Source organism: Haemaphysalis longicornis, unplaced genomic scaffold, assembly GCF_048455015.1.
Source record: "Haemaphysalis longicornis isolate Haplotype H1 unplaced genomic scaffold, Haemaphysalis longicornis Haplotype H1 scaffold_4, whole genome shotgun sequence".
Classification (NCBI taxonomy): domain Eukaryota; kingdom Metazoa; phylum Arthropoda; class Arachnida; order Ixodida; family Ixodidae; genus Haemaphysalis; species Haemaphysalis longicornis.
In genome coordinates this window covers 71911977-71935315 of record NW_027526361.1, presented here as the reverse complement: position 1 = coordinate 71935315, position 23339 = coordinate 71911977, and the positions used below count along the sequence as shown (strand labels likewise).

The following is a 23339-nucleotide window of genomic DNA, read 5'->3' as shown; positions in this document are numbered from 1 at the left end:
GAGCAGTGACGTCACCAAATTACCTTAACGCAAAAGCAGGGCGTACATACCTCACAATACGGGGACATCCATTGGCCGCCGCCCGATAACTTGCGTAACAACCTTTGCTGCACCGCTAGGCACCTGCACCACCGGCTTGAACAAAACGATACTTGAGATTACGCCAAACTTCTAATATGCGACGTGTACGCTTTTCGTTACGTTTACTCCAACAGCAGAGAGCTGCATCTTCCCCGCGACCATGTCCATAGAGAACGTATCTAGGCTGGCAGTGCCGGGGAAGGCCAGAGTAATGGCCGACCTCTGAACTCATTGGCTTTGAAGGTGGTTGCCGGGAAGGCTGGATTCGTAGCCATTATTGGGCTGGCTCGACGCCGCGTGTCAATCCTCCGCCTATGGCACTTTCTGCCCTCTCCACGCATCTTCTTCTTTAGCGCCCGCTTATGGAACACTCTTCTAGCTTCAAAGGAGAAACGAGAAGAATGGGGGAAGCCGTAAATGGGCAGAAAGGCTCTTGGCGTCGCTTTCGGTCTCGCTCGGACTTATTCGGCACGTTTTTTCCTTTCTCTCTCTCTCTCTCTCTCTCTTCAATTGCGCTTTCTTTGCTTTTTGAGTAAACTTCGAGACCAGTGCATGACCGAAGCAAAAGGGAAGTCACAGCGAAATTTTCACTTTGTACTTTTAAACAACCTGTTGGGCATGGCGCCTCGGAAAAGTACAGCAAGTGCCCTGCGATGGCCACCGAGTTACTGCCTTTTCCGTTTGCGGCGTTGTGCGTCTTTTTCTGTTTTACTGCCAATATCTCAAAACCTTGATTTGAACAAGGCGCTCGCACTGAATGTTTTATGCACGATTTGTTGGATTGGAACGTTTTTTTGCAGCACAGAAAAGTAACTTCGTGAAGATGCAAATCTAGAATACGAGTTCCTTGCAAACTTTACTCATACAAAATAGCAAATTTTCCTGTACCAGCGGCACTCATGCTTACGAGTGTACTACCGTGTAGCCAGGGGTCAGTGTACGCTATTGCAGAATGACTAATGGGTACTGCGTATACTGTGTGGCTCACGGTCGTAGTTCTCCCAAATTCATCACAAATGACTAGTAACTCATTTTTTCTTAGGACAGAGCTTGCTTTTTGTGCAACTTCGCAGTTACCATTTGGTAATATCGAGTTTCCGGAAAGACGATACTGTCAGGCGTGCTGATACAGCCGCCAACTACGGATAACGAAAGCAAAGCATTCTAGATACCCTCTAGCCCGTATTTGTGCAGTGTTGGCGTGCAAGGGAAGACCATACGCTGGACAGATATCACGTTTATGCGATTGTTTTTAAAGTTTCTTGAACTCACCACCCTTTCAGCGCATCCCGCAGGCCCAGTGTAGGATTTCTAATAGCAAGACTATACGTGCTCACTATAGTATTGCGGAGCTTCCGCGAAGCAGCATGAAAATTGGAGGTGAAGGAACCACTACGTTTCAGCAGCCAGCACCAAAGAATTTGCTCTGTTTGCTTTTTTATGTGTAGGTTGATATATTTTATGGCATGCAACAAAAAGCAATACCTGCTGGTGCCTACTGTTCTGTTTTCGTTAGCGCAGTTGAGCCGTTTCCCTGTCACATTTGTTGTGAGGTTACATTCTTTAGTATGTTGGTTATAACTGTTCGATGTGGTCCAGAAATTTGCTGCTTCACAGTTGCTCGTTGGAGAGCTTGTCGATAAAGCAGCTGCTTTCAGAAATAGTTAGACCGGCGATTTGAAATATTTTCGATGCATTGCCACCCACCCTGCACCAGATATCACAATATGGACAGTGTACTTGAAGGAGCTAAATTTACAGAATGCAAAAAATAGAAATACGTTGATTTAGAATATAACCAAGCAGCTTGGGGTTTGCGGGTGAAAAATGGACGCAGTAAAAAAAAAGTAATCACTTAGCCTGGTTCATACCGTGTCCGCAAGAATTCGGAACGCGCCAAGATACAAACGCAGGAAAGGCACGTATTTCCTTTGTTTCATGTCCTCATAGAGACCGCTGTTTGAGTCAAATGGCAGCAACGAGGATACTGCGTAGCCACCTCGCTGTGCAAGCACGTGTCTGGGACCATCACTTTGCCAACTACGGTCTCAGTATCCACGGGGAGCGTTATGGCGCCGAAGCTTTACATTCCCGACACATAACGAGTCGCAGTATGGCGGCGTCCCAGCTGGTGCCCTTTTCCGAGCGAGCTGTGCAAGTCACTTCAGACAATGAGCTCCATGCCGAGCCCACGGCTGCCCACCGGGATATGTCAGGAATACGGAGTATAACGTATGCGCGTAATAAGCTGTCTGGCCGGCGGCCGCTGTTTGTCAAGGGCTCACTGCGGGCACGCAATAGAGGCAATTAAAGCGGCTCGGCGCGACTAACAATGCGCATGGCCCTCTGGCTCCACTGCCTGGGGCTGCGGAATAGGCAGCAGGGGGGAAGCCGTGCTGTATCTCCTCGCCGACATTGTTTATTCGAGTGATAGCATTGTTCCACGGGTTCGTTTGTTTCGGCTATAGGGAGCTGGAAGAGGTGATAAAAAGAGGAGATAACATAAACTTATGGTTGTAACGCTCGCGCGGCCGAGTTTCGTTGCAAAGGTTTATGCTTTCTGTATTGCTTCGAAAAACAAGTACTGCCATATTGGTTCTAGTATGCAGCAGTGACCTAGCACTTTCAGCTGTTAGTAACGAATTAAAATGTTCATTTCTCTCCGGGCAGTTTGGAACACTATGGTAGAATGAATTGTACCATTTCTTAGAGGACCGATGGATAAAATTTTAGTTTGTATAGGCGCAAACCTCTGCTCCGAACTGGCGAGGCGTTGAAAATGAATCAACGAAAGTTATCGGCAAATAATAATCCGCGAGATAGTATATATAGCTGGAATGCTTTCATCTTCGTTTAAAGGATGTTTACATGAAAATTCGAGGGCGTCCGCTCTAGCTGGTGTCACCGTAAGCGTTGCCAACGCATGTACAATTTTAATATAAGCCAAATGATTGCGGGCGAATTTTTTTACCGCTGCACGAGAGCATTTACCGGGTATATATTGGCACCCATGAATAAAAACGGGAGTGGAAGCAGAACATCCAATCTGTGCTCGGACCGCACTAGATCTTTCGTCAATGGAAAGCGCGTGTTCGATTGCAATCGAACGGATTCTGAACCGCCCCTAATGAACCTCAACACGCTGGAAATTTTTCTGTTCAGCAATGAAGCCCATCAACGATACAGGGATTTCTTAGAATAACCTGAGAGTGACATGTCAACGAAAAGAAGCAAGCGTGTCGCCTTGGCCACATCTCTTAAGCTCATGGCCCTCCAGCGTGACATCTATAAGCCCTCGCCTTCACTACTGTCCATCTTGACACCTGAAAAGAAAGAGAGAAACAGTGAGTTACACCATACTCCGCCTTGGGCTTTTCGCGAAAGCTGCACAAATACACGGTTAGAGCGACGGCGAGCGTGTGGGTATAATAACGATTCTGGTAATCGCGATGCTCGAATAGAGCAGATCCTCAAGGCTCGCTACCTGCAGTAACAAACAAAAGGGGGCAACGCGTGCATAACCAGAGCCCAAATGAATGCTCATTCAATTGAAATGGGGCTCCCAAATGCTCGCACGGTGCCCCGAACAGCCGGAAACCGCTCGGCTGCTCGTGTTGTGCGGACATTCCGGCGTCGATGTCAGCTTCATTAGACGTGGATTCAAGGCGTACGCGATTCGTAAAGGGTTGTTTCACGTGTTGCGGGCCTTCGGGCGCATGAAAAGGGAATGTGTTTGCTCAGCGAATGTACGCGTATAAGCGGAACAACCCGCGAGTGTGTTACGAGAAGCGACAAGCTTGACGAAGAAATATCCCTCTGCTGCACTGGGGGCTTAGCGGGGAAACGTCGTGCGCGCATATGCGCCTATAAGGTATACACAGGGCGGATGCGTGCTGTTCAGCGAAGCATGTCCACAATGCAGCGCGCACATGCACTTTTGATTAGGCGTCACGCGAATAGGCCCCAGGTCGCGTTCGTGGCGGAATGAGTCTCTGACTTACATGCAATTCGCAGCTGCAAACGAGCGCCGACGAACTCTCGGCGGCCAGGGCTCGTGACGCAGCTTCCGCAGCGCGCCACTCGATCCATTGTGAGCCGTGATTTCTGGTGGAACTGGAAGAGGATGAGGATGGGAGAAAAGGAGCACGGGGATGAGTCTTGTTTCCAGTTGTGAATGAGAGCACAGTAAAAGAGAGACTGAAATAATGAGGTCACTTTGGTAATGTTACGTATACTAGAAAACAGTGGTCTACATTAGCCTTATTTTTGTCCTTTATCTAACTGGATGGCTTTGGAAAATTCCAGCCAGCCCGTGGACACTCCGGAAATTTCAGAGGTCGACGTGTGTGCTTTCGCAAATGCCGATACCGGCAGACGAGAAGGGAGGCGCGCAGGTTAAGCAGGAGGCGTTTCAAAAAGATTCGAATATCTATCGTGAGCGCATAGATATGTGGTACAAACCTCATGAACAAGTCCCGCACGAAGCGCGCTACACCCCTACAGTGTAGAATTTTAGCTGTAGTTCTGAACACCAGAAAATTTGCGCAATAGGCAACTCACAAGCTTAGTGCTCCTCTCATAAAATGCTTTTAGTGTACACTGTGGTATAATGCAGCACGTATTGCTTTGAAAGTAGTTTAAATTGGCCTGAATCTTGATGATCCTAAATTCAACTGACTGTAAAACATCACGGTATATATGTTGGCTCAGCTAGAAGGCATGTGTTACCTGTAGAAATGGCAAGGACTACTTTCTCAAGCTAACATTTCGGTGATTTCCGTAGTCTTTGCATCGCAGCCCTCCTCTGCGTCAGCTCTTCTGCTGCGAATGCGAAAATTCATAGTGCGATTTTTCGAGACTGAGAGTTGTTCACAGAGCGAAAAGCAATGCGTCGAATTCGTTAATCCTATCTGTCAGGCATTCGAGCCGCTCTCAGCGACATGTTAACGCAACGCCCGAAGCATTACTCGGGGCTGCCGTTCGGTACGACATGCCTCGTTTGGAGTGAAGAACAATGGCGGGGAATATAGGGGCTATTTAACGGTGCAATGTCGCAGAAATGCGACGGTGCTGGTGTCGGGAGCGACCAGAGTTATAACAAGCACAGACAACAGGAATTCGAATCCCAGTGCCACAATACAACTAAACATACAACTAAAGTATACAAAAAGGTAGCATAACAACAGAAAATTGGGGTTGGCCTAGGAATTTTCTCGGATGTTGTGCGTTTACACAAAACCACCAGTGAGAATAGTCTATTTAAGGCGAAAAAGAAAATCCAGTGGAGGTAATGTGTTGGGTTTTTTAAGACTACCCCTTCTTCAAATAGAAGGGGGAAAGAAAATTATACGGGTAGTGTGATTCGAACTCCCAACGGTGTGACTTCTAGCTGTGCACGCTTAAGGCTCTAAGACAATCGGCAACGCGGACAAAACGAACCTGGCTGCAACATCTGGTATAAGAAACGCGCTGGTAACTTGCTACTTCTCTACAGCTTCGTGTTTGCTAAATTCCAACCTTTCTGGCATGTAAGAGGATCATAGCTTGATTAACGCTAGTTCTGCATCTTTCTTAATTATGGTTTGTTCGGTAATGCTTGTGCAGTTTGAAGTACTGGAAATTTATCGGTTTGCCCGTCTGCTTGTGTAGCGCTTTATTAACGCTCGAAAAAAAAGCTCTGATGTTAAAAGCAACTGAAAACTGCACGATAGCATTTCCTTGCAGAGTAAGTTCTCCTCGGAGGCGTGGACTTCCAGAAGTAATCACAAGAGAAACGCAAATAAAATCGAAAATTGCATGGCCAGGAGACATTCGCAACTGAGTTTCTGAAAAATAATAACTCCTTTAAAATTGAAGTTGTGTGTTACAATAGAACACGGTTGAAACAAATACCACAGCCGAAAGATTGGTGCTTTCAAGAACAAAACAATTTTATCACGTATGCACCTATAATTGACCAGTTCTTGCAACCGGCTTGCAACGTGTCGCATTACAAACAAATAAAGCATTATATTCATAGAAAGAAAACGGATATTCCAATTTGCTTTTTTCTCCTCGATGCGAAGGCAAATTCAAAACCTAGTGCACATTGATCGCTGGTAGAATGATCGTCCATGAAACGTAGCCATATTTTGACCCTAGACTCACAACAGTTCAATCGGTAAATCGTGGTGATCACCCCCTTCCTCACTAAAGAGAAAAGCACTGACAAAATATTTTTCGCTTAAAACTCTTTTCGTTTTTGTTGATGTTGATGGTGAAACGTTGACGGTCGAAAACAACACCTGTCCAAAACCGATAAAATCTTATTTTAAATAATTCCACTTAACTGAAAATGGCTTCGGAACACACGTCAGCAATTGTTGCCGTATTCTAAGAGTTTAAAATTTGGAACGCCGAATCGATCGAAAATTGTTACTTATCTGTTCATTCTTTCTCTAAAAAGCGCCTTTGTAAAGAGAATTTTGACAGAGTTAAAGAGGCGGTAGGTGCTGATACAAAATTTCTGCTTACAAAATTAAGCGGTCCATCTATACCAAGTAATCGTTTAATTTGTTCGTCCGGAGTCACTATACAGCGAACTCATGCCCCTACAGAGTTCTTTTTTATGAACCGCCAGAATAAATATCTCCGGTTTGTTATAATTCCCTTGCACGCGTTGTTGTAAAGCCTTCTTCTCCCGAATTCGTCGAGAAGTGACCTGCTGGTCACGAAAATGCGCTTGTTTCTGCCTACAGGGATGTGAGATATAGGTATTTGGAGACGTACAAACACAGTGAAAATTCAGTGTAATGAAGACATGCAAACTAATGTTTTGTTATTAATCCTTCCCCTGGTAACAACATTTAACATTCTTCAAGCCGATGATGATGATGGTGATTGCATTGGTTTCCCCTTTGAAGCGGGGTGATGACATGTCATCTTACCAAACAGGACTAATATAACGATATTTTACACTCTTGGTTTAATACTAGCGCTGTTTAGGGAGGCACAAAAGCTTTTTAGCCACAAAATACTTTTTTTCCCATGTTACAGGTGGTAACTGTCCTAGGCAATATTCCCCACTCTGCTTTTCGTCCACCAGCATTCTAATCTTCTTTTCGTCCCCTCGACAGCCTTGAAGCCAATAAATAATAATTTATGCTCTTTTTTTTTCTCAAGTTAGAGTAAGGTCAACTGCTACTAGGTTGCTACGTATGCGCACTACTACATCAGAGACTAAGGACATTATTGAACTGCACCTGACGGTTTGGCAACTCGAGGCAGGTTCATACTGAACCAATTATTTTGATAACAGCTCCTTACCGATAGCTAAAATATCCCTGAAGAACTCTCAAGAACTTCATTCGAAGAACAAGATGTGCTCCTCCAAAACAGTCGCAGCGATTACCCATAAAGCGAATTGTCTCCGTGCACTTTATTGTAGCTACATCGTTCAAGTTATCGCCGTTGCTCATATACACTCACGTCAGCCATAGCACGTGGTTAGTGGGGTGTCAACCTCGCCACACAATTCATCGGGCCACTTTGAAGCTCTGCAGTGCATACATTGTGGCCGCAGCTTTTTATTTGAAACATTTTCCGCAGATACCACATAAGAGAACGTAGGTCAGGCGCACAGATCGAATGCACAAAATACACAGCAAACGAGGAACCATTACGAGTAATTTAGTAAAGAATATCTAGCTAGAATAATTTACAAAACTGGCCACTAGAAATCGAGTCATATTGCGCTGATCGCCGCTATGATTCTGCAGAACTGCCTCTACGATTCCAGAGATATGTGTGCAAGCCTACACCTTACGCAACTTTTGGCGGCACCAAAAGCTTGTTCGCAGACCATTTGTCAAATAATGTCCTGTATTGTCAGCTTTTAATTTGTTTTATAACGACAGCTGCTTTGAGGCACTCCTTTTACCGTATGCACTGCAGGTATCGCGGCTAAGAGCAAGCCACCAGCACGAACCTCGCTGTTCTATTTTTCTTTCGTGCAGGATTATTTCCTTCTTTCCTAACTTCGCCATCACGACGTCCCTAATTTAGACGTCGGGCGGATAGAAATCTTCACGCTGTGTGATTTCCGGTCTCTGCGGGCGGTCTAAGTGAAATTAAAAATGCCAACGGGACTTTGTATGCATGGTTGAGTTGAAGCACATGGACGGAACGAAAATGCCAACCGGTCTCACGCGGCGTGATCAGCGCTGCTAGCGGGCGGTAAAACTATCGCGTCCGTTGCCGCAGATTCGCGCGCTCGATAATATGGCGCCCACTTGTGCCGCATCGCAGGATAGTTTTTCAGGCACAGAAACATCGTGGAGGCTGTGCCCCGCGCTGAACTATTGATGCTTTCAATTGAGTTCAAACGATATTGTGACAGGACTTAACGGAAATTATGGCAAAGTCACGTTGCTTTCCCAACATATGTAATTGGCGTGAGTGTTTTGTGGAAAGACGTAGGATAACAATAAACAATACTCGAAATGTTCTTTTCTTTTTCATTGAAACGCCAAAATAATCTTTAACACTACACAGTACGTTTTATTCGGTGCTGCAGCCTCTGAACTCCAGCCCAGGGGATGATGATAAAGATTGTTGGTTATGAGACGTAGGTGAGGTCAATGAGAATGATAGTGAGAATCGGGTGAACTGCGAAATAATTGAAATAAAGTAGCGGCGAGGTGGTTTCGTGTATCCTAAAAGTAGGCAATTTAGCAGGTAGATTGTCGCGGACAATGTATTTACAGGAAGCGCTTGTTTTCCAGATCTGTCACAATACAGCAATACAGATACGTGAAGTTAACTTAGAATATTATCAAGATATTTTTGTCGCTATCTGCCTTGAAACGCCTTAGGTCAGTAGCTAGGGCGTATTGGGAAATACGAGGATCACATAAGTTAACGGGACGAAGTTTAACTTTCTCTTTGTTGCCTTCGTGGTCTTGTACGTAGCAAGAGCTGCAACCCAGCCACGATATTCATGTGTGCTATAAGGTAATTGTCATTGTATGTCCCTGTGCTGTTGCTTACATCTGTTTTGATGTTTGCAGGATCTGCTTTTCGTGCCGCTGCCCACAAGCTTCAGCACCGCGTGGAGGAGTACCCTCATTCGTTCCACCTATTCTCAGGTTCGTATATTTGGTAACATATTGATTAATTTTACTCTTCTAATGAGCAATCTTCAGGCTCTAATTGAATCAATAACTTACAGCAGTCTGACAGATATTGTGATATGTGGCGAAATATCTTTTAGGTTGTTCTTCTCTTACACCATTTGCTGCAAAATACCTTGAAATCCTGCCTCATGATCAATTACGGCGAAGAAAAATGTACTCTGCTAATTTCACTACAGATAATTTCGATAAACGGAAATGGCTTAAACAGAATTGCCGCTTAAACGGAACTGTAGCCTTTAAGTTGGTTGGCTTTGTAATCCAATAAAGCACAAAAAGAAAACTTTCGGTAATCGGAACTAAAAGTTCCATTTGACCGTGTAAACGGAACCGAAAATGGAACTTGTTGTCAAAGCCATGGCAGTTTTTTCGGGTCTGGGTGTTTAGTTTTTCTTTTCTTTTTTTAGCCTAGCTGGCCTCGTAAGCCTTGTCTCGTTAGTAGTCAGTCATGCTAGCGCCACGAATGCAACATCACAGTTCTTGTTCTAGTCGTTCGGTCTCGATTCAATTGAGTCGCCGAGGTTACAGGGCTTAGGTCCTGCCACCTCGTTCGTGCCATCCTGGTGCTAATTTGGCTTCATTACCGTGTTGCCGTCTTCTAAAATCGGTGTCTCCTGAGCACCCGAGAAGTCGAAACCTGAGGTTTGCACACCATGCGCTTACGCTAGAAAAGGACGGACATCATTTCTGACTTCGAAAGCGGCTCTTTGATGCATTTTCATGCATTTTTAGGCACAGTGACTAATTTTTGCCAAATAAGCTTAGGGAATGCCCTGCCTAATTCTTATAGTTTTCTTGCTTTCTGAAAAACTATCAGCTACATTAACCTTCAAGTGCTTAGAGTTTCCTTACGAGTGCGTACGCATATAAATTTGCACTTTTGCACATCTCTCTCAGTAAACGGTACTCCTGTTAAACGGAGCTAATTTTCTTGGTCACTTGAAGTTCCGTTTATTGAGAGTCTACTGTACTTGTTGGTTTCATCAAATGCAAATTTCGATCAGTATTACATAGTTATAAGGAATCAGAAGTGACACTAACTTCTCTGTGCGGGTATACGCACGTAAAATCTGGATAAATGGGGCAAACCAACAGCTATCCAAAGCGTAAACTCAGTGCTGTAGTGAAAAACTGCCTTTAGTAAAGACATTTCTTCTGCACAACGTTTACATGTTTCTCGTCGCAGGGTATAGCAACTGATGCACAATAAATAATTTGCTTCGGAAGCCACGTGCGGAATTCTATTCATTCTTTGCCGCTCTATTCAGGCGAGCGACATTAGCACTCACGTTTCACCGGGAGCGCAATGGTGCTCGAACATCTAATGAGCAGAAGGCTCGCTTTCGCGAGAGTTACGTGCCAGATTTCTTATTTACGACCCTTTCAAAGTAGGCAACGCAGATTGCTTCGGGGAAACTGCGAAAGCCTGCTGGAATGCGGAATTGTTCTTGTCGGCGGCAACTGCTTAAGGTCTAATTGCGTGTGAGCATGCTGAGACAAGCCATGAAAATGAATACCCGACCGTTTTCTCTGAACGTGTACAACACTGGTAACACATTCACCCCGTCTATTTCCTCGTTTTCTCTTGCTAACGAAGGTTTTTTTTTTTGTATTTTGGCCAGCGTTTCCAAGGGATCTAAGTTTGATTGGCCCGCGCTCACTATAGTTTCCTTTTCATGGCTCCTTTTGCGGAAATAGCACAATTTGTGCCAGCATTGTCGAGAAATTGTGATGGGGAGTACGTTTGACATCGTAGTGAATTGCGTTTCTTCGCAAAAGCGTCCCGTTAAAGCGCTCTTAAACAGATAAAGTGTCTAGCCAATGTTGAGTAATGGCCCCCCATCAACTAAGAAAAAAGCTCCTCGCGGTTGGTTCCAAGACCCTGCAGAAGCTTTTCTAGCGATTTAACTGTAATTAGGCCTAATTAAACTACCTTCCTCTCTGTCTAATATTTTACGTGGCTGTTTGCATTGCATATTATGGGCCCTGTTCTTTACCCAGGCCCATAACCGCGCTTGGATAAACAATGGTTACTTTGCCAACGGACACAATAAATTAATCTATTAACTGGTCAGCCGATCAGGCCGTGGAAGAAGAAAAATAACTTTTTTGAGCTGAACTCATGCAATAAGAATTTCGCACCAGCGAGAGAGGAGTCATCTCTCATTTGCAAATATCTATCGGCGTCCGCTACAGCAGTTGATACATGACAGGCACTGAAATGTGGAAGAGGAACGGACGGTTCAATATGGGAGTTTCTTGATAAAAAGGTATGCCGAACTTATTCGGACATGAGGAAGGCTGGCCAGTTTTTCCTATAGTGCCACCTGGCACCTTGTCTGAACACCGTAATAGTTGTGTCTGCATATCTTTTGTAAAAGTGTTCCTCAGTAATGAACTGATTAATCGCGTACGAAGAACCTCGATTCCCCACAACTCTCCCGTAATATGTGTGTGTGAATTATCAAGGTATTTACCAGTTGTTAATAAAGACGAACCAACGGAGGCGCTGTCTACTTCAAGCTTTGAAGTGTCGGAAATACAGTTGCGCTTAGTTATAAAATTGTACGGAACGTACTCGAAAGCATTGCACAATCACGCACTTGCCATGTGCGCGCAGTATATGAATTGTTAGTGTATACAAGTACACGAAGTAGCAGTATGTTAATAAAAAAAATATAGAATTTAGACTGTAGATAGAAATTATTGCGGTAATTTCGCCTTCATTTCTCCTGTCCCATCTCTCAGGGCCTAACGGCTGTCCGCGGCGGCGCGGAAGGCAGACGTATACGCGGTACCAGACGCTGGAGCTGGAGAAGGAGTTCCACTTCAACCACTACCTGACTCGGAGGCGACGCATCGAGATCGCCCACGCCCTGTGTCTCACCGAGCGCCAGATCAAGATCTGGTTCCAGAACCGGCGCATGAAACTCAAGAAGGAGCTGCGCGCGGTGAAAGAGATCAACGAGCAAGCTCGGTTAGAAGCCAAGCACTCCGGCGGCAAGCAGGCCACTGGCGGCGAGTCAGGGCACTTGCACCAGTCGCCGGCGGCCGTGGCGACACCCGCGAAGCCTGCTACGGCGCACGACCTCGAAGCCGCTGACAGCGAAGAAAGCGACAAGGATGACGTTATCCTGAACCCCGACGAGCCTTACGATGAACTCTCTCCTGACGGTGGTAATTCGCCGCCGCCGCCTCCGGCGACCCCTAACGGTCTCGCCGTCGACGTGAAGGGGTCAACCTTGACGTGTGGAGCGCTGCCCCGTGCGTGATGTTTTGCGGATTCGTGCCTTGTTCTGGCGACGCCGTGTGAGCAGCGTGGCCGCGCGTAGTGAGCTGCGTCGTACCACGGAACGTGGATCTTCCTTCGAGTCAAGTACCTTTTTCACGAAGCTTGTTCTTGACAAAGAAAGGTGGCGAAGTCCGTCCAGTGATCACTTCATTCGTATGCCATCGTTAGATCCCCCTGCCCCAGCCCCCTGCCTTGCTGCCTTCATAGCTCATTCAGAGAACTCCCGGAAGGCCTCTGTAGTTGTGCCACTGTTTAAAGATTGTGTGCCAGCGACGTTCGCGAAGCCTTCTGACCCAGTCATGGCAGCTGGTCAGCGCTGTTTGTGGCCTATTGAACGCTTTGCAATATCACTTACGATCAAACAGAAAGCATGTAATAGTCTATGTTTGACTTTCTTGCCAACACTGTGTGCAATGTATTCTGTGGCATGCCTGCGTCATCTAGGTTAGGTTTCTCTTGTTTTGCCTCGAGTCGAGTGGTCTGGAGCACTCAGGGAGCAACGATCACGGCATCACCAAAGTGGCGGCGCGGCGCGTTACCATTAGCCGGCGAAAATGTGCCATGTCCCTCGGAGTGTTGAACTCAGAAGATGCGGTCAGACAACTCGTGGTTTGTGAATTTTAGGTATGTGCGCAGGCAAGCAGAGACGTGAAATGAGTTGCAACGGGCATTTGAAATAACTTTTCACGGTGTTCTTTTTCTTGTGTTTGATTTTTTTGACTGTCTGTTGTTCTGTCGCGTTGCTGTCATTGAGCATATGATAGAGAAGTTTATTTAGAATTTTTCGTCTATTGAGAATGTGTCACCATGAAGCCTTGCCACAACGTATACGTATCGTCCCCCGGGGAAAAAAGAGAGTAAAAGTTAGTGTTGTTGAAGTCCCTGTTTTCCCTCGTATACGTATCGTGAGCTTTTCATGAATTTCAGTGTAATTAATTTTGCTGTGTTTAGTCACTTCTTGCTGTGTGAGGTAATTGTATTTGAAAAAGTTTGTCCCCGATAAAGCAAGCCGAAGGACGAGCTACCCTTATTCTGTTCAAGGTTGCCCCTGTTCTTGGAAAATTATGTGTTGCAAACTGTAGGGCTGCAATCAACAATTTTACCTGGAGCCGTTCGAAGCTATCTGTTTGTTTCGTACTACTTCTGCGGTTACGGACGCACTCTTTTGGAAAGCGCATGCTTGCAAAGCCTTCAAAACCTTTCTGAGGTACATATCATGGTATAAATAATTTCTGACATCGATGTAAAAAACACCAATTTTCTTGACATGTCAAGTAGAACCTGCCTTTATAAATCTCTCAACATCTCTTTTCCGCCAGGGAAAAGGTATCTCCAGATTTTTATGAGCTTAACTTGAGAACGCTATCGAAGAGGCATGTACCAGAGCTGGGGATTGCGGCGAATACATCTCGGCTTTGTATCCTAGTACGAGAGTCTGCGACGAAACTCTCCGGTAAAAGTTTCCCCCCCCCCCCCCCCCAGCACGACAACAGTTTCAGCTTGTTATCTCCGCACTTGCAGCATCTTTGTTTCAGAATTGCCGTACGACCCTCCGCCAGGTCAAAGTGTGGGCATGTGCGAGGGAGCTCGCGACCCGTTGCTTTTGCGGCCGGCTTGGTCATAGCGGCTGACACTCGAGGCGCGCTCAAAAGCGACCCATCGGCGCTCGTTAGTGTATTCAAATGAGAGCCACCCTAGGGCCGCTTCCGGCTAACGCATCTCCTCACACAGTGCACAAAACAACGCCGCGCCACCGTCGAGTCTGCTGCCCGATAAGCAGTGGCCACGGCGGCAGCGAGTCGCAGTCGCAGCCGTCGCCGCTGCCGTGCCGTCGACGCACGGGGTCATTGGGATCACAGGCACGCATGGTTGCGTGGAGCGCATTACCATACGGCAGCCCTGCTCATCCGCTGCTCTTCTCCCTTTTTCCGCCGCCCTCTTATTACGATTATCACCAGCCAAACATAGCGGGAATGCCCAAACAGAAGCAGCGCCGTCGCCGCCAGAATATGCACCTATACGTATGTATATATGTGGCGTGTTAGAGCTTGATTCGTGGAAATGAGGCGTCCCTTCGCAGTTCTCTTTTTTTCTCCTTCTTTCTCTATTTTTGTACCTCGCAGCCCTAGCCTCATCCGAGCAGGCGAGACAAAACGCGATGCTTGAAAATTCTGGGTCGTACGTGCTCATAGACAGCGCCTTTGAGCGGACGAAATGATCTAACGAGAGAACATATCCCCCCCTCTCCCCCTCTGCTGCGGTTTGTGATTGCTGAAGCACAAAGGCGCGCCTAACACCGCTTGACACGTCGCTAGCAGAGAAAGGGGAAAGCAAGCTTGTTCGTCATAACAAACGCTCTTCTCGGCGCACTAGTCTTTTGTGGAGCGCAGCGTGCGGATGTTTCGTTCGCCGCACCGTAGTCTGGCTCCAGGCGGCACGGCTCCGAGCAGCAAGGCCCCTGAATAACGGTCCCGCCGGCGCCACCGTGTCTGGGCTCCGAAGCCGCCGCCGCCGCCGCCGCCGCCGAGCACACGAACGGTCCACTGCCCACGGAAGTAGAAACGGCGCTGGCAGCGGCTTGCAAATCGCCGGACCCGAGGTTCCGTACGGTAAACAAATGGCGCCCCGAATGACGACAGTGGGCGTCTGATGGGCCATCGCATAGGTGCCAGAAAAAGAAGGGCCGCTGTCTTCCGTCCCGGCTTCCTCAATGCCGTCTAACATTGCAGGGGCACAAAGGGTTCCACTGTACACCGGCTCGCCTCTACTGTGACACGGTTGAGTGACTGAGTCCCAACGCCAAATGGGCTGGGGTTCTGCCGGCCACATCCGCGCACGGTTTTCAGTTCCCACTTTCTTTCCGTTTACCCACACTCGCATTCATTTATAGCTGGGAAACACCAGCACATTGGTATAGGATACCCGTCAAATCGCCATGGAAGATGCGGCTGCTTGAATACGCTCTTATCAGGACCAAGGATAACGAACTCTTGCGATTAGCAGTAGAAGTTAGCCAAGCGCAAGAAACGAGAAAATCGGGTGGAGCATCTGCACTTACTGGGTGTTTGATTAGGACGGTGTGGCAGGGACAGCGTTGAGGCATTTCCTTAGTTACTGACTTGCGTTGGTCGTCGTTTTGACGCTGACTTCCATGTCCACGGTTGTACTGGCGGGCGCCATAAAGTGCAGTGTTTCTTGTTTTGCTTCCGTTATTTAGTTCACTTTCGCAGTAATACAAGCTTTCAAGAACTACTTTATCTTTTAAAAATAGAGGAATAAACGTCTAAAACAGGAGCCAGGCATATATTCCATTCTGCGATAGAGTACTTGATCCAGCTTGACATCGTAAACTAACTCTATTGCGTTCGAAACTTTTTGGTGCCTTCCGTGTTGGGGTATTCGGTACATAGTCATTATCACAATGGTGTTGAAAATGTGCTACTAAGGCAGCATTGATCCAATGATATACTTGGTGTACAGAACAGTAAACCTGATTTTTAAGCCTTTGATATCTACAGTAATGATAAGCTGATGGCGAAACCTTGATACATAAAAAGGGAGCTCGTTCTCCAAAGGAGCCCTGAAATGAAACTGGTAAAAATTGTTTAAAAATGTGACGCCGTTGTGTAAGTGTCTCAACGCAGAATAGATGCTTAGAACAGTCTGCCTCGTGTTTGTCAGACTGTTCTTTAAAGCTGTTATAAACACATTTTCACTGTTGTGGCTGAAAAGAAAAGTCTCGATTAAAGCGTTTTTTCATCTCTCAATAAATTCCGCTGAAATGTCGCCCGTGAAGCCAGATAAGATGGCAAGGATTTGAAATATAAACACCACGGTAACAGAGGGAGCAGCTTTTTCGACTAGTGTTTCCGGGCCCTTTCGGGGCTTGTTTTTGGAGCGAGGAGTATTTGCGCCGCCCTGTAGAATTGTGAATTTGTGCCTTATAAGCAGAGTGAGGAGTGTGTTAAGTGACTGATCGTCCATTCCCCTTGGCGTTGTTTCGTACCCAGCTTTTACTGTGAGTTTGCCTCGTTATACGTGACTTGAGTCTGCTACGGAGTACGTACGTAATTGTCATCGTCTTTTCTGAGATAACGCGAATATTTATGAAGAGAGCTATATGATTTGCTGTCAGCCTTGTATTTTTATTATTCCTGTTTGAGTGCCTTTTGTCGGTTTTTTTTTTTGCTCAGGAAGAAGCGTTGTGCAATAGTACTACTCAAAGCAATCCTCTAGGTTTTTTTTTTGCTCTTAGTTTTTTCTTATCACAATGACGACTATTCTGTAAAGTCATTTCTGAAACTTGCGGTTACCGCTCATGTGGCATCATTGGTCGTACTTTAATTGACAACATGTTTGCTTTAAAAAAGTAGCTTTGAGTGATGGAAACAAGTCATGCCGTTGAGGAATGTCCTGTTGTTAGTATAGAAAGAAGTTCTAAAACTGTAGAAACTGTCATAACATACTTGTCCTTTCCAAATACAGCGCCTTCTTCGCGGATAAGGCGTATGGCCAACGTTCTTGAAAGAAAAAAACAAAAAAAAAAACCAACGCGAATGAAAGAAAGCAGCTGTGAATGCCAGTGGCAAAAGGGGCATTGCTCTATTTGAGAAATCGCTCGTTGGCATAAGTGACCTGCTCGGCAGATGGGGGGAATCAAACGCCCAGCATGCATAGCTTTTTCAATGGTATCCACAGATATTACAGGCCAGAGGCGCCTAACAGTATAAGCCCTACGTTGCGCTGACAGTGGCGTCGGGCTTCGTCATGTGTGCCCTGATTTGGTAATGACCCATCAATATTTTACATACAAAGCAATTTCTGATACTATCTCTTTTGTCTACAGATACAAATTAGTCCGGGGTGATAATGTACTACAAAAAATGTTCAGCTAGGGCGTATGTCTGGAACGCTTATAAATTCAAGAGCTCATGTATTTCGTTCGGTTTGGTTTTTATGTTTTTGCTGAATAAATCTTTAAAAAATCACACACAAGCGGGAGCCCGGTTTGAATAACAGAGCATTGTTCTTTTTCCATCTCATAATGCAGAAGCAACAAAACCGAAATTTCAGCAAGGGGCAACATTTAGAATCAACACAAATATGAGGGGTGTTTAGAACAGCCCAAACTCAAATCGATTCACAACGCATTTGTAACTATTTACGCCCCATATGACGCCTTTCTGGAAGAGCGCAGTCAAACGCTTCGAAGTCCTGAAGTAAAGCTAGTCCAAAATATTACCTTATCCACCAAGTTATTTGTAATGACAAAATTAGTAGAGCATTCCGGTGCTTCCACCACTTTCAGAAAAGTCGCAATGTTTTTCTCATTAATTAGGGCACCAACGACACTAGAAATTTTCCACAAACAGCATCGGCAGAACATTAGAAAATTATGTTTGTATTTTATGAATTGCAATTTTATAGACTCCAAAGCTTACTTTATTTACGGCCATTTCAGTCTGGCCCTCACTTGAATGCAGTTACAACGTGTAAGCCTGTTTCCAGACTAGGTGGGTAAATTTCAGGGCATGGGCACAACACACCAGATAACTTGCGTCTTCATTTATTAAAAAAAAATGAAATCAGAACATGTTGTTTTGAAGTGCATAAACCTGTGTTCCTTGCTTCATTCTATTTTCACGCTTGTACACTGTCTGACTGTAGCGAATAACGTTCTCCTTTAGAGAGTGGCTTGACGCAACAAATTCTGTCCCTGATTGTAGATTCATGTGTGAGTTTATGTTTGTTTGAATGAGCACGAACGTCATTGCGAGAATAAAGTGCCTACTTGAGATTTTCCCACGTTATTTTCTTCTGTCAGATACAGACTTCATGTTCTAGAACGTTGCAGGCGCTTTAGTAGTGCCTGTTTGACACTGTTTTCGCATTGTGCGAATGTCTGTGTCTGTGTCGACTTGTACTACACTTGCAAGAGAATTTCGGAGGGTTTGTAACTGCAGATGGGGGTAGAGATTAATTTTTCGGTTCCGGTAACCAATAGCTATTCTTACGCCGGTTTGCAAATTTCCAAAAATGGGCGGAGTGGAAAGATGCTCGAAGTCAGGCGAGTTGCCCATCTCGAGGAGGTTTAAACGCTCGGCCTTGGAATATTTGTGGCTACTGCTTTTTCACCTCGTGTTTTGGGGATCTGGGAGAAGTTACTGGCACTCGTTTGTGCATTTCGAGTGTGTAAAGATAAGAATTAGTTGCCATATTCTACAAGGACCTCTACAAGTGCAAGGGAACGTGCTAGTCAAATTGCACACCTTACTCCAATCTTCCTCGTATTTTCAGCCATCGTCCTTATGATCCATTCAGCGCCTTCGAAACCCACGGCATCAACCGGTTATTCTCTTCTGAAGCCGGAACTTCTGCCCAGACATTCAAAGTGACAATCGATCCCATATCATCCAGGAGTTTTCCCGTTAAGCCAATATGTTGGCTTGCCTTTAAGACATTTCATTCCAAGCCTTCCCAGTGTGTTTGTCTCCGAAGTTGGTTGCCCGTCGTTTCGTGCATTTATCCCGTTTAACCATTGACATCGGCGAGTGGAATGGGTTTGCCGTTCTCATTTGATAATCGTGACAGCAGGTTTAATCTTCCACCTTTCCACATCTCTTTGTTTGTGTATGTGCGTGTGTTCGCGCTCTCCAATATTTTGCGTGGACAATCTCCCTCACAGATGCTGCTAAAACTAGGCAAGTAAAACTGGTTTGTGAATACTAGAACGAAATGCAGAGAGAATCGCCGTTGTAGCTTACCATACGCCATACCGCGTACTAGACATGCACACTGCAAAAAAAAAAAACACTATACAGGTAATGTGTTTGAACATCATAGAGCCCCTACGAAAACAAGCTTAAGAAAAACCACACTACCCTCCGCAGCGTTGGACCAGCGCACACAAGCCTAAAAGCTAAAATCCACAGCAGGTGTCGAGGCACGAAAAAGCAAGCTAAATTTTAAACTTCATACCGGGAGTTTCTCAAGCTGACAATGAAGAGCGTGGAATTGGTAGACAGCTCCGGCTGACGCCGTAAATTGGAACAACAAATCCTGCACTAAAACTGTCACAAGCCAGCATTAATAAGGTTCCGTATACGATGGCGTAGCAGCAGCAGCAACGCGTCGAGGACGAAACGTCCTCACACAGCACGAACATATCTTTAACGGCGCCATCCTGACGTCGTGGTAGAGTAATTCGGCCCGATCTCATTGTTTCAAACCAGTCGACGGGGGCGAAGAAGTGGCGGGCACGGCAGTTTAAATCACGCGAGTCTTCACCAAATGGCGCATTATTTAAGCGCAGCTGTCGGCCGTATGATATCTCTTTTCGCCTTGTGACTCGGGCACGCGTGGAGCGCATGGACGAACGCACTGAGGCACATAGGACGCCCCAACGTGAAGCCCGTTTCCAAGAGATATATGGCTCCAGCAGCGACTGTGTACATCCGGGGGAAAAGTTTCGTGGGGAACGTCGTGGCCGAAATTAAGTGCGACATTACGAGGTGAATAATTAAAAGGGTGCCATGGAAAAGGCGAGGACGAGGCGAAGGAAGTTTGGGACGAGATGCCGAGTTGCTGTTCGGGTTCAAGTTTTAAAAATAAGCACATTTTTTTTAGCTGAGCGTTTACAGAGCTACAACAGGAATTCATTTCTTCCTCACCGCGCAGGTGGAGAAATTTCACGCAATTCGGGGAGGTTCATTATTAGAATATATATTTTCAACTGGGAAGGCCATGTCGCTCTTCCAGATTATAACGACACGTAATCATTCTCTGTATTCTAAACGCGCTCTGCCAAATGTCCAGTGGTAGTACCACCGACTATCTATACTATATTGCCGTAAATGGCGACGTTCCTTGGCATAAGCCGTTACGGAAATTCAAGGCTCATTGCAACCGCGAAAACTTTTGTGTGTGTATGTGTGCCCGGGGAGGGGGCGAGGGGGCGAATAGCACACTAAATCTGCAAGCTCACAATAACTGCGACAGATGAATTGTTGAAATAAATATGCAGCACGCCCGAACCAATAACGCTTAGTGGGATTCCGCAGTAGAACTCTTCGTTTTCGTAAAATCTAGGAATAGCCGCAAAAATTTCCGCTGGCCACAAAGATGGGGTGTCACTTGACTTGTCTATGAAGACATTTTTATCGTCACACTGCGCGGCCACGAAAAATTCAGGGGTTAGTATTATTTCTGTAACCCGCTTCTAACATTTTGCCTGCACGAGGTATAACATGGTGAATTTACACCTTGCATTCAAATGGCGGAACCTATTAGCCAATGTTTCTAATAACGGCTGGGCAATTTTTAAACACGAGATTTGCTTGGTCGCAGGGAAAAGATACCTCAGAAAAGCAACTCACCATCAATAGTTATTTCAAAGAAAAAATAAAGGGAGCTCACACTAACGGGTAAGACTTGAAGGTAGGGAAACTACGAAACCTTCACGACCATCACGAATGTTGAAGCCGCTATTGAAGCCGATTTGCTTCTTCTCGCTGCCGCAACGACCTTTGCTCCATCATTGTTGCTATAAGTGTGAGCTTCCTTCATTTTTTCGCAAGTGATAATCATTGGACATCACCTTGGAGGGGCGTGTGATGACGTGTCTTTCTCGTTCCGAGCAAGTGTTGCCACCACAATTATGGCGAACGCTGGAATTTGTTTTTTGTCCAATCTTGGTCAATTTTCCTAAGTCGATATGGTTGGCTTAACAACTGTGCGCCAGGGACGCTGGACGGTCGCCGGGCGGCACGCACACACGAGCGCTCGGCATTTTCTTGATTTTTTTAACTTCTGGGCGGTTGCCGCAGTCTTGGCCAGTCTCCGTAAATGCAGTACGCGTGGTTTCACAAACGTGGGCAGGGGACGCTGAGCGGTCGTTGCGACGCACGCGCACATGAGCGCTCGGCATTTTCTTTTTTTTTTTTTTTTTTTACTGCCGGGCGGTCGCCGCGAGGTCCGCGCTCACGAGCGGGCACTCGGATATTTTTTTGATATTTGTAATACCAAATTTTTGGCATTTGTAACTTCGGGCATGAAAAATTGCGATTTGCTAAACAGCTTCGCTGTTAAAAAAGTGTTAGGGGGATAAACATGCTCTCTTACCCATAAAGATTAAGGCTTCACTGGTTTCGTAACCACTTTTTTAATGAATTCGCCATGTGGTTTATAGCCGTCATTACCTGGCGTCTTCTTCTCTGAATAAAAGGGGCCGAAGTTACTTGAACACAGCGGCCACCACCACCAGGGTCCATCATTCAGGGTTCATACAGACACGACAGCAATCCTGCAGACATTGAGAAGACCAGGAAAAAATTCCCATAAACACTTTTGCGCCAACAAATGTGAAGACGTTTGTTTCAGGCTTGACTTTTTCGCATGGCATACTTTGCTTGCTTAAACGGGAAGTAAAACAGAAAAAAAAAATATAAACGAAACTGTGACAAAATAGACAAAAAAGGCAAGAAACCTGAAATGCGTCCGAGAGACAAAAACAGTGCATTCGAGGGCGCGTGAAGGGCCCCAGTTGTCGTATCAGGCGGTTTGCAGGCCTAAAACAAACTAAACGTTGGCGTCACTCGCTTCGTTTAAACCGTGTCAGAATGCCTAGACTGGGCGCTCCGGGACCAGAAAACGCCCGCTCGTTGAGCGCAGGATTTCCATTAAGAGTGACATTAAAGGCGTCGCTGCCGCAGTGTTAATTAAACGCACAACCGGTCGTTTATATCAAGTGTTTTGCAGACCACTGGGTTTCCTCCTGCAACAGTCAAGGTAAGTCAACAAGATAAAGGTGCAGCGCGTTCGGCAAAGCAAGTCGCAAACTATTCCTGTTTTATCGCCTTGCATGAGCTGCCCTGGGAGGCGTGATTTGCATACGCGAGCGCCAGACACCGATTCCGCCCGACTCAACGCGTTATCGGAAAGGCGCCCAAGAAGCACTCTTCTTGGCGGCCGTTGCTGTAAACACGCAAATGGCGAGCAACGTGTCGGCGAGGAATCGCAGCGACAGCATCCGTGCATAGCGCCTCTGAAATCTCAGACAGCAGTTGATCTCTTTCGTTACGGCGGCGATGTTCTAGGTCTAATGGAAAAAAAAAAGCTCTTCCGAAGTGGCGCGTAACCCTTTTAAAACGTGTTCTCTGTGGGCTACGTGTCATTTAGCGTAATATATCGCTCGAGAGGGGATATTCAAGCGCTAAGATCTGCCTCAGTAATCTTATTTTTCAAGATCTTATTTTTCAAGTAATCAAGATTTCATTCGTGTTAGGCGCTAAAGTTTACAGTACAACACTTTGGGGGAGGGGGGGCTATAGCTGCGAGCGCGTCTTGTTCCCGAGTTCGAGGCGACGGCTTCGGCGTCCTATCGGATGTGCAGGCGAAATTCAAGTCCCTCGTCAGTCCTATGTTCAGTCCGGGCTGAAATTCGGAAGGCTCCGCTAAGCTGAGTTGTCGATGCTTGGTGTCGATGCTTGGTATTACGGTTTAGATTAGAACCGTACAACATGGACTGTTTACTTTTTTGGGGCGCGCTTTTTGGGCTCTGATTTCACGACATGCAATTCATTCTTTATTTGTATACTCTGTTCCAATTCTTTCGGAATGGGCCAACTTCTACTGAGATTGGGTATAAAATTGATGCCTGAGCGGAAATGTGAAATGCTAACAAAAAGTTTGCTTGGATATTGCTAGAATTCGGCAAATGTGGTGGACCGAAACTATGCTGAGGTTTTTTTATGCCGTAGCTAAACATTCCGTATTTGAAGGCCAGGCATTTGACGTCA

The 23339-nt window shown here is 46.0% G+C and overlaps 1 protein-coding gene and 1 long non-coding RNA gene across 2 annotated transcripts in view; one reads left to right on the top strand and one right to left on the bottom strand.

The window, feature by feature from the left end:
- Positions 1 to 18343, top strand: part of LOC144178909 (uncharacterized) — a 68841-nt gene extending 50498 nt beyond the window's left edge. The window contains exons 2-3 of the mRNA XM_077707049.1: positions 9129 to 9206; positions 12000 to 18343. Of these exons, the coding sequence (XP_077563175.1) occupies positions 9129 to 9206; positions 12000 to 12523 (602 nt within the window). The 3' untranslated portion in view covers positions 12524 to 18343. The remainder of the gene's footprint in view (positions 1 to 9128; positions 9207 to 11999) is intronic.
- Positions 1174 to 22691, bottom strand: LOC144178911 (uncharacterized). Its single transcript, XR_013324098.1, has 3 exons — positions 21741 to 22691; positions 4083 to 4194; positions 1174 to 3404 (listed from the first exon to the last, which is right to left on the bottom strand). It is a non-coding gene; the product is annotated as an uncharacterized LOC144178911 (long non-coding RNA).
- Between the last annotated feature and the right edge of the window lie 648 nt (positions 22692 to 23339).